We start from the raw sequence: 16,904 nt of genomic DNA, 5'->3' as shown, positions 1-16,904 counted from the left end.
CGGACAATTCTCCTCCGATTTGGCTGGAATTTTGCATGAGGTGTTTTGTTATGACTTCCAATAACTGTGCTAAGTATGGCGTAAAACGGTGTAGAACCTGATATAGCTGCCATATAAACCGATCTGGGATTTTCACTTCTTGAGTCTCAAGAGGGCGGAATTGTCACCCTATTTGCCAGAAATTTTATACAACAGCTTCTCTCTTGACTTTCAACATATGTGTGTAATATGGTCGGAATCGATCGATAGCTTGATACAGCTCCCATATAAACTTATCTCTCGATTTTGCAAGGATCAGCCGAACTAAACGCGCTTTTACTTTCCCTGATGATGAAGAGGTGGAACATGTGGTTGATTGCTTTTTTTGAGGAGCTCGAAAGTTCATACCACAAGCTATTGGAAAACGCTAGAAAATTTGTTGTGTTTTCTTTGTTAAGTGGCAACCCCTGCCGGCGCCGCGTTTTTCATTTGAGAGTTTCCCCGAAAACGTGTATCCATGAGTAGTTAAAGTATTGCCCCAATAGACATTGTCTGTCTGTCTGACAGGGGTCTGACTTCTGAATGTATCCTACCGTAATATATTAGGTGTGAAGGATAGAAGTTTCCGTAGTTAAGAGACCCCAATGAAGCTACAGAATTCCACCCAGGACGCACCTATAAACATCCCAGTCCTTCCTGTGGTGACCTTGTGGCTTTCGTCTTATTGGAGAGTCTTTTGGCACCCTTTCTTAGATCAACCAATTCTGTGGTACACCACAGCTGTCGCCTTTCCCAACTTGTGACTGTTTGGTGCGATTTGTGGTCCGGCGGGGTTATTAGACCTTAATTTTTCGAAAATAAGATTGGGTTTACAATGAAGGTGAATAGATGCGCCAACGAGAGATGATAAATGATTTTCTTATGGCCGGAGTAAGATGATATTGATCTTGGCAACTTTTACTTTTAACAGGACGACGCTACATGCTACACAAGCAACGAAACCTTTGCTGTTTTATAGGAAAATTTTCCGGGCCACGTTATCTCTGGAAGAGGTGATCACTGAAATCGAGTTATTTAACAAGTTACAACTTCTTTGTAGTGTACGCTAACAGTCCAGCGTTGTTTGAAGATCTCAATGATAGAATTCTTGAGGCTATTAAGGAAATAGGGCAGCCGCCTTTGCGATTTGATTTTGGAAAATTTCATGAAAAGGATAAGGTCTAGTAACCGTTGTTATGGTGGGCATATGGCTGATGTTCTTTTGCATTATAAAATAAGCATCCGCTTATTTATCTCAAAAATTTATTTTTTTAAATTTCAAAATAACATCGTTCTATGGAAAATCCTGTGCCTATCAAAGGCGCTACTACATATCTCTCTCTCTTGAATGTGTCATCAAGTTCACTTAGTTTTAATACTGAAACCTTAGTCTTAGTTTGATATTGGCTATTTTTTTCTACCTATTTCCATAACCACAATTTCAACTTTAAAATTGGCTCTCGAGTATTTTTGAATTGTATACCAAAGCTAAAATCTCTTCTCTGCTGTTATCAATTTTGAGTGGAAAAATCAAACATTTGTATAAAATCTCAGCGAGCCAGACTGAATGTGTTTGTCTTTCTGAAAATTTCAAATTTTATTTTTCCACTCTTTATACCAACTGATAGTGTTATCACTTTCAAAACGACCACAACCCCCCAAAAACCCTTGCCACACACTCAAGTTTACCCATAAATCCCCATATAGAGAATGGACAAGAACGCGCTATAATCGCAGTTCGCACTCTATGGATCCCACATTAGTGGTGTTAAAGCATTTGTTTACTTCAGATTCCTCCGTAAACAGCGGCGTCAAAGTGCTTCGTCGGCCATTCGCACAGCATCGCTTAGTTGTACTTTTATTTAACTTTAGCGAAAGTATAACCACCTACAAAAAAAAAAAATATAATAAAATAGCAGAAAAGCAAACGGAAGAGAACGAGAGCAAACACGGGAAAGTGGAAACCTTCAAAGTTGTGCGTATATGTCCCACAAAACTACATACGCTTCTGCATCCATGAGGCCACTAGGATAAGTGCCAACCAACAAAAGGCAGAGCAAACCCGCCAGACAGATAGACAGTGGCTCAGTGTTTTGCAAATAAATCAAAGTCAAATTTGCCAAGGAAAACTTTTAGTGCTCGCATTTATTTGGGCCAACTTTCTGGAGGATTGTATTCCGCTCCCCATTTATTTTGCAAACGAGTCGAGAGCTTGAAGGATATCCGACCAACCCAACGACCCGAGGCAATCATGTGTTGTTTATTTCGCCTACTTTGTCAACATCATCAGCTAGGAAGAAAGTTCGCATATTGCAACCGATGTTCAGCTGCTGTTGCAAAACTTTGTCTATTTTTCGGTGTACTCCTGCTGAATTTATCACCCGCCTCGCTCCAAGAGATTGCCAGGGAAAGTTATTTGTCAGAGTTGCGCATGCAGGAGCTGCATAATATTGCCATACGTTTGGAGCACTCCATAGACGCAGATAAAAATCCCTGCGAGAGTTATTTCGATTATGTTTGCGGCCGCAATCGTCCGTTGTTTTCCATAATGGGTAAGTAGTACACGATACCGATGTGGAGAGCAGGTAACGGTTGGACGTGTTGCAATCAACGAAATGCATAATCCATTCTATTGTGGTGCATTAGAAAATAACCCTTGGGTGACTACATACAGAGCTTTTAGTTTTAGTCGTTGACGTTTTAGTAATTGAGCGAACAAATCTAAGATTGAATCTTTGACGTCATTAGATTAAGTGGACGATAATTAGGCCGAGCGATTTGTGGAATTTAATTTGACACTTTATAGTTACACAGTGGTACGTCAACACTTTAGAAAAGTCACAACACCACATTCAATATAAGACAATTTCAAATGCTGTTATGTTATTGCAATATACTGGTATTTCAATGGGTCTTTGTAAGAAAGCTGTACCCACTTAATACAACGTAATCCACTTGTGCCCCATGAAATTCTATATTTCCCATGTAATTCAAATTTTAAGAATACAGGTTTGGAAGCAGTACTTTGGTTCTAAGTGAAAAAATCAAAATAATGGGATAAAAACAATCTGTTTCATGATATCAATGTGAAGCCAGACTCACGATCAAATCAGAATATTATTTCCTATCAAATGGGATTTCAACTCTTAAGCCTAGCACTGACTTCGACTTTTCAGACGAACGACAAAACGAACTATAAACAAGTAAAAAGGCATTAAGTTCGGCCGGGCCGAACTTCGGATACCCATCACCTCGGGTATATATGTAAACCCCATTTCATCTCAATCCTGTGAAAATTGGATTACTTAAGCACCCACATTCGGCACGGACATTGAGTGGTCTAATATGCATGTCACTATTCAATTTTGTAGAACAAAATATTGGTCTTTTTGGCAGATATATCCAATTATAAACCGATCTGAACCATATTAAGGTAGGATATAGTGAGGCTCAGAAAAACTCACTGTTTTAAATTTTAGCGAAACCGGGAAATAAATAAAGCTTTTATGGGCTTCAGTCCCTTTATCGGAAAATCGATCTATATAGCAGCTATATCTAAATATTGTAGGGAAGGTTAAAATAGCCCACTGTTTTAAATTTCAGGGAAATCGGGTAATATATAAAGCTTTTATGGCCTTCCGACCCTTTATCGGTAGATCGGTCTATATGACAGCTATATATAAATATAGTCCGATCTGAACCATATTTTCGTCAGATGTCGGGAGGCTGAAAATAATTTTTTTAAATTTCAGCGAAATCGGGTAATATATAAAGCTTTTATGGGCTTCAGACCCTTTATCGGGAGATCGGTCCATATGGCAGCTATATCTAAATATGGACCGATCCAATCCATATTTAGGTCAGACGTAGGGAGGCTGTTGCAAATTTCAGTGAAATCGGGTAATAAATAATGCTTTTATGGTATTCAGACCCTTTATCTGGAGATCGGTCAATATGGTAGCTATATCTAAATATAATCCGATCTGTACCATATTTGGGTCAGTTTTCGGGAAGCCTTAAACAATTCACTGTTTCAAATTTCAGCAAAATCGGATGAAAAATAAAGTTTTTATGGGCATTAGACCCTTGATTGGAAAAACCGTCTATGTAGCAGGTATATCCAAATATGGTTCGATTTGGCCCGTTCAAGAACTTAACCAGCGTGCATCAAAAGACCTATCTTTGCCAAATTTTAGCTTGATATCTCAATTTCTGAAGGTTCTAGAGTGATTACGGACAGACACACGGACATCGTTAAATCGTCTTAGAATTTTACGACGATCCGAAATATATATTCTTTGAAGGGTCGAAAATTGATATTTTGATGTGTTGCAATCGGAATGACTAAATGACCATAACCCCTATTCTACGGTGGTGGGTATAAAAAATGGCGACGAAGATAAGGCGAATACATTCCGTGCAAGTGGAACTGAGTTCTATGAGCAAAATAGTAGCGATATGTCGCTGCATTAGGATAAATTTCGCACAAATTCAATTGCAAATTTAATTAAATGCTCACGAAGTGGGCTGAATCATCTCTACTTCCATACTGCTGTCTTTGTTGTGTGTTGTTGTTTAACTTTTGTTTGTGTTTTGACAAAAAATGAGTCCGTCTGATTTCGTAAAAATTTAATAGGCATTTTCGCTGCGAGTGAAGTCAGTACCAGGTTTTAAGGCCCTCTCTTCATCATCGTCGCAATGTGAGTTGTTTGGCGCTGTTCTATCGGTACTTTCGTGGTGTGTGTTTGCCTGATATTCGTGTGTCAGGGATACTAGACATTCCAGGAACTCACACCCGTTTGTAATTGATTGGCCAGCGGACCGCACAATGCATTATACAGAGAATTCTTATTTCACACGAACCGTTCGTATGTGGAATCGACTTCCGGCTAATGTTTTCCCGCTCACTTTGACATCCAAAGATTTAAGACAAATGTCAATAAGCACTACATCCTTTTCCGCCCCTCCAATTCCTAATTTCCTCTCGCCAACGCAATGCACTGCATTCATAGGGGAAATCTCCTGAGTGTTGGCTGACAGAAAAAAAAAGTATACATACTTCTAATGTAGGTCATTTGAGGCTGAAAATGGGACATATCGGTTCAGATTTGGATACAGCTCCCATTTATTCGATATACCGATTTGATTTATTGAGCACCTGGAAGTCGCAATTTTTGGCTATTTGGCTGAAATTTTGCATACGGTGTTCAGTTACGATTTCCAACAACTGTTCAAAATAGGGTTTAAATCGGTCTTAAACCTAATATAGCTTCCATATAAACTGTTCACCTCATTTGATATCTATAGCCCCTGGAAACCGCAATTTCTCTCCGATGTAGCCTAAATTTTGCACATGTTAATCTATCAAGATTTCCAACAACTAAGCCATGTACGGTCTATAACCTGATGTAGCTCTCATATAAACAGATCTGCTGATTTGACTTCTTGAGTTCTTACAAGCCTAATTTTTTGATTTGACTGAAATTTTGGATGCGGTGTTCAGTTACGACTTCCAACAACTGTGCCAAGTACTGTCCAAATCAGCCTATAACCTGATATAGCTCCCATATAAACCTCTCGATTATTCTGGTTTGGTTCTTAGAAGCTTACATTTTTGCTGGTTTGACAGAAATTCGTTATGTAGAACAAAATTAAATTTATTAGCAGAACCCATGGTAGTGGGTTCGGCCCGGCCGTACTTAACACGCTTTTACATGTTTTGATACCCCTCCACCATTGGATGGGGATATACAAATTTTGTCATTCTGCTTGTAACACCTCGAAATATGCGTCTAAGACCCCATAAGGTATATATATTCTTGATCTTCATGTTATTTTAAGTCGATATAGCCATGTCCGTCCGTCTGTCCATATGTCTGTCCGTCCGTCCATCTGTTTGTCCGTCTGTGTGTTTGTCGAAATCACGCTTACTTTCGAAGGAATAAACTATGCGCTTGACGTTTTGAACAAAAACTTTTTATTAGTGTAGGTCGGTTGGGATTGTAAATGGGCCAAATCTGTCCATGTTTTGATATAGCTGCCATATAAACCGATCGTTCTTGAGCATCTAGAGGGCGCAATTCTCGACCGATTTGACTGAAATTTTGCACATGGTGTTTTGGCATCAATTCCACTAACTGTGTCAAGTAGTATTCAAATCGGTTCATAACCTGATAAAGCTGCCTTATAAACCGATCTGGGGTCTTGAGTTCTTCAGCCTTTAGAGGGCGCAATTCATATCCAATTTGGCCTTAATTTTGCACGTGGTGTTTTGGTATCACTTCCAACAACTGTGCAAAGTATGATTCAAATCGGTTTATAACCTGGTATAGCTACCATAAAAAACCGATCTAGGATCTTGACTTCTTGAGCCGCTGGAGGGCGCATTTCTCATTCTATTTGGCTGAAATTTTGCACAAGGTGGTTTGTTCTAACTTCCAATAACTGTGCCAAGTATGGCGCAAATCTGTACATAACCTGATAAAGCTGCCATATAAACCGATCTGGGATCTTGATTTCTTGGGCCTCTAGAGGGCGCAATTCTCAATTGACTTGGCAAAAATTTTGTACAACCCCTTCTCCTATGACCTTCAACATACGTTCCCAATATAGTCTGAATCGATCAATAGCTTGGTACAGCTCCCATGTAAACCTATCTTCCGATTTTGCTTCTTGAGTCCCTACAAGGCGACATTCTTATACGAATGAACTGATATATAACACAATGACTTCTACAATGTTCAGCATTCATTTATGGTCCGAATCGGACTATTACTAGATATAGCTCCAATAGCATAACACTTCTTATTCACTTCCAATAGCATAACACTTCTTATTCGTTATTGTTTTTTACCTAAAAAGAGATAACGCGCAAAGAACTCGACAAAGGCAATCCATGGTGAAGGGTATATAAGATTCGGTCCGGCTGAATTTAGCACCCTCTTACTTGTTAAATATTTGTTTTGTGATTTATAAACACAAAATATTGCTTTGTAACTATGTGATCATTAAATCGTGTGTTTAAGATGTCATTTCACACTGCACGCGATTGCCCTTGCTTATTTAAATTTCAGAATATGTGCCCCAATGTTGTTTTTTTTTGTAAAAATTAATGTAATTTAATTTGAAAAATTTGGATTTACTTTAGGAAAAACTAAATTGGCCCCATTAGCTGCTTCAAAAAAGCCCCACTACGACAAAAATATGGCTTTAAAGTTTTGTTAATGTTCTCCATATAACTGTTTGGGGCATATTTTCGTGTTGTTTTGAAGTTTCAATTTCTTAGTCCAAATTTCATACCGCCCAATTAGTATACCCCCCATAGGATGGGGGGTATACTAATTTCGTCATTCTGTTTGTTACTACTCGAAATATTCGTCTGAGACCCCATAAAGTCGATCTAGCCATGTCCGTCCGTCCGTCTGTCTGTCGAAAGCACGCTAACTTCCGAAGGAGTAAAGCTAGCCGCTTGAAATTTTGCACAAATACTTCTTATTAGTGTAGGTCGGTTGGTATTATAAATGGGCCATATCGGTCCATATTTTGATATTGCTGCCATATAAACCGATCTTGGGTCTTGATTTCTTCAGCCTTATCCGATTGGGTGCGTTATATTTTGAGCTGCTTCCAAGGAACCAAACGATTAATTCGGATATTTACTGTCAACAATTGGACAAATTGAATACAGCCATCAAGGAGAAGCGACCAGAATTGGTCAATCGTAAAGGTGTCATATTCCACCAGGACAACGCTAGACCGCACACATCTTTGGCCACTCGCCAAAAACTGAGTGAGCTTAGCTGGGAACTTTTGATGCATCCACCATATAGCCCTGAACTTGCACCATCAGACTACCATTTATAAAAATCGCACTTGGTTCAGTTTTTTGCAGATAAAGGCCAGAAGTTCTATGAGCGTGGAATACTAAATTTGCCAGGAAGATGGCAAAAGGTTATCGAACAAAATGACAATTATATATTTGATAAAAGTTCATTCTAAGTTTTATTAAAAATGCATTTACTTTCTTTTAAAAAATCCGCAATTACTTTTTAGGCAACCCAATATATATACCCGAGGTGGTGGGTATGCAAAGTTCGGCCCAGCCAAACTTAACCCCTTTTTACTTTTTCATAATAATTGTGTGTTCTTCTTTTTTCCAGGCCATCTTCCCGAGAACCCCGAATTGATACAGCTACTGACGGAATTACAAGAGGATCCAGAACAATTTGAAGCAAAACAAAAATTAATGGACTTTTTTATATCCTGCAATTCACGCAAGTCCCTAGACGATTGCTATCGTGAAACATTTGAATATTTTAAGCCACTTTTCGGTTATATAATTAGCAAAAACTATTTCGACAAGTCAAGGGATGAACTAAACACTTTTCTGATAATACTCAGAGACTTTATTAAACAAGCGGATGTTCCAAATCAGAGATACAGATATCAACCAATTATCGACAGATTGAACACATTAAAGAGCAGCTTTAATTATCCCCAAACATACTTTAGATCTGCGGAGCTGACCAAAGAATACAAGCCACTAAAAATCTATCGAGAAAGTTATCAGCATAATGAAAAAAATCTAGATGTGTTCCTCAGGCGCAATTCCACCTTTGCTCAAGGTACCCATAAAATCGCTCTGGACTGGGCTTTGTATCTTTATCAGAGTCGCCATAAACCCATGGCTTACTATTATGCCACCCTCAGCCCTCATTTGTGGATGTCTATATACAATCGGTCAGAGGTGCGCGAATATGAACCCCAACGTATTGTGCAGATCAGCGAATGTCTTAAATTGCCTCAATTCGTAAATGTCTTGGAAGAGGCGCGCAATATGACTATCATATATATTAAAAGTTTTAAGAGCGCCTGGACAGATTATAGCAATTGGCTTTCCACATCTTCACAAAATAAAATCATTAATTCTCAAGAAAACAATATTCTACGGCAGTACAAGTTAGATAACGAGAAACTCTTCTTTACATTGTTTGGCCAAAACTTTTGTGAATTTGGCCGGGATTTGGCTGAGAGTGTATTTTTCGTTGGTATGACCCATAACATGCATTTTACCAACGCATATGCCTGCGCTTATCGCACCGAAAGAAACTATGAGTGTGTTTAAATTTATTTGTAGATAAACATTTGAAAATAAAAATTTAAAAATAAAAAATGAGGAGTGAAAAAAAAGGTTTGGTTCTTAAAAATCGATTTTTACAATAATAAATTATAAAATATTTAGAAATTGTGAAAATTCGCCTTCTCCCTATTCCTGTGCAGTGGATTAAATTAAGTTTACGAACAAGTAAAATAGTAAAAATATTTCATTTGAATTGCAAGATTTAATAACTGTTAATATACGATAACATTGATTATATAGACCCGCTCAACGATGAATTGGAGGACAAACATGAGAATGGTCCCCTTAAAACTCCTGTTACCATAGAAACTGATATGGCTAATAGTCTCTTCCAATATCACACAGATGAATAGGAGCTGTAGAGAGAAACAACAAGTAAAAAGACGTTAAGTTCGGCCCGGCCGAACTTTGGATATCCACCACCTCGGGTATGTATGTAAGCCACCTTTCATCATAGCAGTTATATCGAAATATGATCCGATTTGGACCAAATAGGACTTTTTAGTAGCTATATCTAAAAATAATCTGAACCGATCTGAACCATATACAACATGGATGTCGAAAAGCCTATCATAAGTCAATGTATCATATTTCAGTCAAATCGGATTATCAATGCGTCTTTTATGGGGCCAAGACTGGCAGCTATGTGCAAATCTTGATCGATCTAGAACAAATTGCAGAATATGTGGAGGGGCTTAACTTAATTCTCTGTCCGAAATTTCGGCAATATCGGGCAATAAATGCGCCTTTTATGGGTCCAAAACATTTAATCGAGTGATCGTTCTATATGTCAGCTATATCCAAATCTAGACCGATCCGAGTGAAATTGAAGAAGGATGTCGAAGGGTCTAACACAACTCACTGTCCCAAATTGCGGCGACATCGGATAATAAATGCGCCTTTTATGGCCCCAAAACCTAAAACCGAGAGATCGGTCTATACGGCAGCTATATCCAAATCTGGAATGATCTGTGCCATAATGCAGAAGTATGTCAAGGGGCTTAACTTAACTCACTGTTCCAAATTTCGGCGACATCGGAGTATAAATGCGCCTTTTTTGGGCCAAAGACCTTAAATAGAGAGATCGGTCTATATGGCATCTATATCCAAATCTGGACCGATCTCTGCCAAAATAAAGAAGGATGTCGACTTGCCTAACACATCTTACTGTCCCAAATTTCAGCGAAATCGGATAATAAATGTGGCTTTTATGAGTCTAAACCCCTAAATGGGGGCTATATCAAGATATAGTCCGATATAGCCCATTTTCGAACTAAACCTGGTTATGGGCAGAAAAAGAATCTGTTCAAAGTTTAAGCTCAATATCTCTATTTTTAAAGACTGTAGCGTAATTTCAACAGACAGACGGACGAACATGGCTAGGTGGTCTTAGATTTTCAGGCTGTAGATGTATAAACTGCAAAGGAAATCATCTGGTTACCTTTCATAGTTGTAAGTACAAGATTGGTCTTTATGGTAGCTTTATCTAAATATAATCCGATATGAACCATATTTGGGTCGAATTTCGGGAGGCCTAAAAGTACTCACTTTCAAATTTAAATGAACTCAGGTAATAAATAAAGCTTTTTTGGGCTTCAGACCCTTTATCGGCAGATCGGTCAATATGGCAGCTATATACTTAAATATAGTCCGATCTGAACCATATTAAGGTCGGATGTCGGGAGGCTCAAAACAACCCACTGTTTCAAATTTCAGCGAAATCGGGAAGTAAGAAAAGCCTTTATGGGCTTCAGACCCTTTATAGGCAGATCGGCAGGCAGTCTATATAGTAGCTATATCCAATATGGTGCGATTTGGCCCGTTCAAGAACTTACCCTGCGTGCATCAAAAAGATGTATCTGTGAACCGATTTTTACTAAAATCAACAGCGTTCGTCCTTGGGCAAAAAATTTTGTGATAGACAACAAATACGACCTGCACTTTGCTTACAAGAATACATGGACTCACAGACAGACAGACGGAAATGGCTAAATCGAATCAGTTATCCTTCTTAGAGTTGCAAACAATTGCACAAACTTATAATACCCTGTACCACAGTGGTGGTGTAGCCGTAGAGTTCTTAAGAAAATACCTCTACAGATGTAATCTGCAGAAGTTTTCAGATGAGTTTGTGGCATCATTTACACTAAGTCGAAACAAATTTAGAATTTCTCAAGTTTATGTAGAATTTTAGTGCCTCGTCCCGCGAGGTTCATGGTTCGTACACCTAAATGTCGGCTGAGATCTGCAGATTATAACTAACAAGTAAAAGCGTGCGACCGGTCGAATCTTGGAAACCCACCACCATGTATTCTGCTAAAATATGGGAGCTATATCTGGTTATAGACCGATTAGGACGGTACTTAGCACAGTTGTTGAGAGGTTTAACAGAAGACTATGTGGAAAATTTTCAGCCAAATATGAAAAAAACTGCGGCTTCCGGGGGCTCAAGAAGTCAAATCGGGAGGTAGGCTAATATGGGAGCTATGTCAGGTCCTTGACCGATTTGAACCGTATTTGACATAGTTGTCTAAAGTAACAACGAAACACAATGTGCAAAATTGCAGCCAAATCACACAAAAATTGCGGCTTGTAAGGGCTCAAGAAGTCGAATCGGGAGATCGTTTTCATATGGCTGCAATATCAGGTTATAAACCGATATAAACCGGACTAGCCAGAGTTATGAAAGCCATAACAGAACACCATGTGCAAAATTTCAGTTAAATCGGACACAAATTGCGGCTTCCAGTGTGCAAAGTTTTAGCGAAATCGGGTAAAAATTTAAGCTTCCAGAGGCTCAAGAAGCCAAATCGGGAGATCGGTTTATAAGGGAGCTATACTTATTTCTTGACCAATTTGGACCGTACTTGTTTGAAATCACTATGTGGAAAACTTCAGTTAAATCGGATAAAAATTACAGCTTCCAGGTGCTCAAGAAGTCAAGTTTGGAGATAGGTTTATATGGGAGCTATATCAGGTTATGGACCGATTTGGATCGAACTTAACACAACTGTTGGAAGTCATAACAGAACACTACATGCAAAACTTCAACTAAATCGGACAAAAATTGCGTCTTCCAGAGGCTTAAGAAATCAAGTCAAGAAATCGGTTTATATGGGAGCTGTACCTAAATCTAAACCGATATGGTCGATTTGCAATCTTCAACTACCTACATCAATAGTAAGTAGCTGAGCAAAATTTGAAGCGGCAAGCTTACCGCTCGACAGCTATCGTGATTACGACAGACGGACGGACTTGGCTAGATCGACTCAGAAGTTCGAGAGAATCAAGAATATATATACTTTATGGGTTCTTAGGCGAATATTTCGAGGTGTTACAAACGGAAAGACTAGATAAGTATACCTCTTGGCATATTTGGCCAAGTTAAATCCTTCGACTATCGCATATCTCTCAAAGAGATGGCTGAACAGTTCAACATTCAAGTGTTCTGAGTACCGGGCCACAGAGATATCCCAGGGAAATGTAGATCAGACGGCTTGCGAGACTGGGAACTGCCACTTAAACATTCCAAAGGATCTGAAATTTGTGGGTGTGTTTCAGCGACATGCAAGCTAGGTCTTCAGGATCGGAACGGACGATAGATCATCAGGTGTGGCATAATCTAAATTTGAAGAGGATTTCCGCCCTGCTGTCGCTGGCTAAAACAGACGTCTCAGTATTGTCTCTGATCGGAAAATATGCTGACAGATTGAAGGTTGCAAGTAACGACTTCTGCAGAAGCAGTGAGGACGTCGAGGAAGAAGGTACTATAGAAAATCAGCTGTGTGGGTGTCCCGCAGTGGCAGTTAGCTTCTCATTTCATTGGGAACTTGTCTGATTTATCAGATATAAACATTCGTGAGTTGTTGAGCTTTTTTAAGCGATAGTAACTGGAAGGCATCTTCCTTTGCATGTTCCTGTGGTATCACAATGGACGATAACGTCTAAGTGAGTCTGATATGTAATCTTACAGGGTTCAAATCCGTTCATAATCTGCTATAGCTGCTCTATAAACCGTTCTCCCGATTGGACTTCTTGAGCTTCTAGAGGGCGTAGTTCTTACCGATTTGGCTGAAATTTGGCACACATTGTTTTAGTATGACTACCAATAACTATGCCAAGTATTGTTCAAACAAGTCTATAACTTGGTATAACTTCCACATAAACCGATCTCAAAATTTGACTTCTTGAGCCTCTAGAGGACGCAATTCTCATTCAATTTGATTGCAATTTGGCACAAGTAAGAGCGTGCAAAGTTCGGCCGAGCCGATTCTTATATACCCTCCACCATAGATAGCATTTGGCAGCTATATCAGTTTATGGACCGATTTAAACCATACTTAGCTTGTTGGATATCATAACAAAACACGTCGTGCAAAATTTCAATCCAATCGGATAAGAATTGCGCACTCTAGAGGCTAAAGAAGTCAAGACCCAAGATCGGTTTATATGGCAGCTACATCAAAACATGGAACGATATGGTCCATTTACAATCCCAAATTTCAAGCGGCTAGCTTTACTCTTTCGAAAGTTTCAATTTCAATCCAATCGGATAAGAATTGCGCACTCTAGAGGCTAAAGAAGTCAGGACCCAAGATCGGTTTATATGGCAGCTACATCAAAACATGGAACGATATGGTCCATTTACAATCCCAAATTTCAAGCGGCTAGCTTTACTCTTTCGAAAGTTTGCGTGCTTTCGACAGACGGACGGACATGGCTACATCGACATAAAATGTCACGACGATCAAGAATATATATACTTTATGGGGTCTTAGACGAATATCTCGAGTAGTTACAAACAAAAAAAATGACGAAATTAGTATACCCCCATCCTATGGTGGAGGGTATAACAAGTAAAAATTCATTAAGTTCGGCCGGGCCAAACTTTGGATACCTACCACCTCGGGTATATATGTAAACCCCATTTCGTCACAATCCGGTGAAAATTGGCTAACTTAAGGACCCAAATTTGGCACGGTCATTGAGTGGTCTAATAAATATTTCACTGTTCAATTTTGTAGAGCAAATAATAGTCTTTTTGGCAGATATATCCAATTATAAACCAATCTGAACCATATTAAGGTCGGATATCGTGAGGCTCAGAAAAACTCACTGTTTCAAATTTCAGCGAAATCGGGTAATAAATAAAGCTTTAATGGGCTTCAGTCTCCTTATCGGCAGATCGGTCTATATGGCAGCTATATCTAAATATATTCCGAGCAGAACTATATTTAGCTCGGGTGTTGCGAGGTCTTAACATAACCACTATTTAAAATTTTGGCGAAATTGGGTAATAAATAAAGCTTTTATTGGCTATAGACCCCTTATCGGCAGATCGGTCTATATGGCAGCTATATCTAAATATAGTTCGATCTGAACCATATTTAGGTCGGGTGTCAGGAAGCTAAAAATAACTCACTATTTAAAATTTTAGCGAAATTGGTTAAAAAATAAAGCTTTTATGCGTAAAGGGCCTGAACCTTTATCGGCAGGTCGGTCTATATGGCAGCTATATCTAAATATAGTCCGATCTGCACCATATTTGGGTAGGATGTTGAGATGTTCAAATATGGTCCGATTTGGCCCGTTCAAGAAATTAACCAGCTGCATCAAAAAGACGTATTTGTGCCAAATTTCTGCTCAATATCTCAATTTTTGAAGGCTTTAAGTGAAATATATATACTTTGTAGAGTCGGAAATTGATATTTCGATGTGTTGCAAACGGAATGACTAAATGAATATACCCCCTAACCTACGGTGGTGGGTATAAAAATTTAATCGTACTTCGTACGCACAAAATTTCATAGTGGCTATATTTAAGACTCAAAGCACAGTTTAGTTTAGTTTTGGATTTTTCTCATCTACGAACATTGGAAATTCAGAGTCTCTAATAATTTCCTAAGTGTAAGACCTTTTTATTTAATGTAAGTTCAGGCGCACCTTGAATTGTCTTCGGTAATTTCAAGCTCTTCGGCCTAATATACTATGTTCAGCAAATCTTTATTGAACCAGCTTTAGTTCAATATAAAAACAGCTGCCAAATTACCGCTGATTAAGCCGCTAACTTCATTCCCATATCAATGATATTTCTAATTCTCGTTACAACATCTCTGGCATGAGATGGCCACTTATCTCAATTCCCATTTGAATAAGAAAAACTTTGGAATAAATTAAAAAAAAAAAAAAACATTTTTACCTAAAGCAAATTTATTCATTGCTCTTTTCATCTTTAAAACTTTTTAATTCGCGCTTTTTTAAAACTTTTACAAAATAATCCTGGGCTTTGTGGTTGTGGTACAGTCGAGCGAGGTCCTGGCACGTTAATCCACGCATATCTCTACTTTCCAAATTGGCGCCGAATTGCATCATTAACTTTAATATGGCCAAGTCAGAATCCATTGCAACTGAAAAACAAGCGAAAAAAAATTGTAGCAAAAACACCCGTAAAGGCCATGAAAACGGAACATCATAATCAGGAGATGTACTCTCGCTCCGCAGTGCCTTGCAGAGGCATTCGTATCTGTTTTTAATTAAAAATTTACAGAATTTGTGCTACTATGTTGTCGTGGTTATCGTGTACAGGGGTAGAGGTACGAACAGTTAGCGTGTGTATGTGAGTATGGCCGAAGGAAATGTACACTTACCAGCTCTCATCAACAATGTCCAACCACATGCATCCTTGGACTCCACATTGGCACCCATCTCAAGTGCAAATTTCAAAATCTCACCTTGATTTGCATCGATTGCCAAATGGCATGGAGTTAAGCCGTACATATCTTTGGCTTCCAGATTGGCTTTTTTGTTCAATAGCATACGTGCTACCGCCAAACGCCCATAGTAGAAGGCTTGCTACGGATTTCAAAGGAACATACATACACACAAAAATAACAATTAGAAAATGGGGGAAAATTAAAAACTGAAATTTGTTGTATCGAACTGATAAGGCAGTCTATCTCAACTGTAGCACATTATATCCATATGCTGATTTGGAAGCCGTTTCGCACAGGAGTTTGCAAAGTTTTTGGAGAAACAGCCATTTGCTCTATCTCCAAAGATCGTTCTAAAATCATCGAACTTCTTTATGTTGGTCTTTAAAAATAAATTTAAATTTTATTATTAGAGGTATACTAAGTTCATCATTCTGTTTGTAACACCTCGAAATATGCGCCTGAGACCCCATAAGAATATATATTCTTGGTCGTCATGTCATTTTAAGTCCGTCCATCTGTCCGTCCGTCCATCTGTCTGTCGAAAGCACGCTAAGTTTCGATGGAGTAAAGCTAGCCGCTTGAAATTTTGCACAAATACTTTTTATTCGTGTAGGTCGGTTGGGATTGTTAATGGGCTAAATCGGTCCATGTTTTGATATAGCTGCCATATAAACCGATCTTGGGTCTTGACTTCTTGAGCCCCTAGAGGGCGCAATTTTTATCCGATTTGACTGAAATTTTGCACGTGGTGTTTTGGTATCACTTTCAACAACTGCGCTAAGTATGGTTTACATCGGTCCATGTGTTGTTATAGCTGCCATATAAACCTATCTTGGGTCTAGACTTCTTGAGCCTATAGAGTGCGCAATTCTCATTCGATTTGACTGAAATTTTGCACGTAGTGTTCTGGTATCACTTCCAAGAACTGTGTTAAGTATGATTCAAATCGGCCAATAATCTGGTATAGCTTTCATATAAACCGATTTGGGATCTTGACATCTTGAGCCAATAGAGCACGCAATTCTCATCCGATT

At 38.7% G+C, this 16,904-nt stretch overlaps 2 protein-coding genes across 2 annotated transcripts in view; one reads left to right on the top strand and one right to left on the bottom strand.

Moving 5' to 3' along the window:
* LOC106083658 (uncharacterized protein DDB_G0285291) overlaps positions 1-16,904 on the bottom strand; it is a 193,629-nt gene that overhangs the window by 168,732 nt on the left and 7,993 nt on the right. The window lies entirely within an intron of this gene.
* Positions 1,727-9,271, top strand: LOC106083657 (uncharacterized). Its single transcript, XM_013246807.2, has 2 exons — positions 1,727-2,570; positions 8,178-9,271. The coding sequence occupies exons 1-2, from the start codon at positions 2,270-2,272 to the stop codon at positions 9,140-9,142; spliced, it is 1,266 nt and encodes a 421-aa protein (XP_013102261.2). The 5' UTR covers positions 1,727-2,269; the 3' UTR covers positions 9,143-9,271.

This window comes from Stomoxys calcitrans, chromosome 2, assembly GCF_963082655.1.
Source record: "Stomoxys calcitrans chromosome 2, idStoCalc2.1, whole genome shotgun sequence".
NCBI lineage: Eukaryota > Metazoa > Arthropoda > Insecta > Diptera > Muscidae > Stomoxys > Stomoxys calcitrans.
The sequence above is the reverse complement of the archived record's forward strand: the minus strand, read 5'-3'. Positions and strand labels throughout refer to the sequence as shown.

Excerpts from the sequence above, each read along its gene's own strand:
- LOC106083657 (XM_013246807.2), top strand. The coding sequence starts at position 2,270 with ATGTGTTGTTTATTTCGCCTACTTTGTCAACATCATCAGCTAGGAAGA. Across the intron at positions 2,571-8,177 it reads TCCGTTGTTTTCCATAATGG|GCCATCTTCCCGAGAACCCC; the intron begins GTAAGTAGTACA and ends TCTTTTTTCCAG.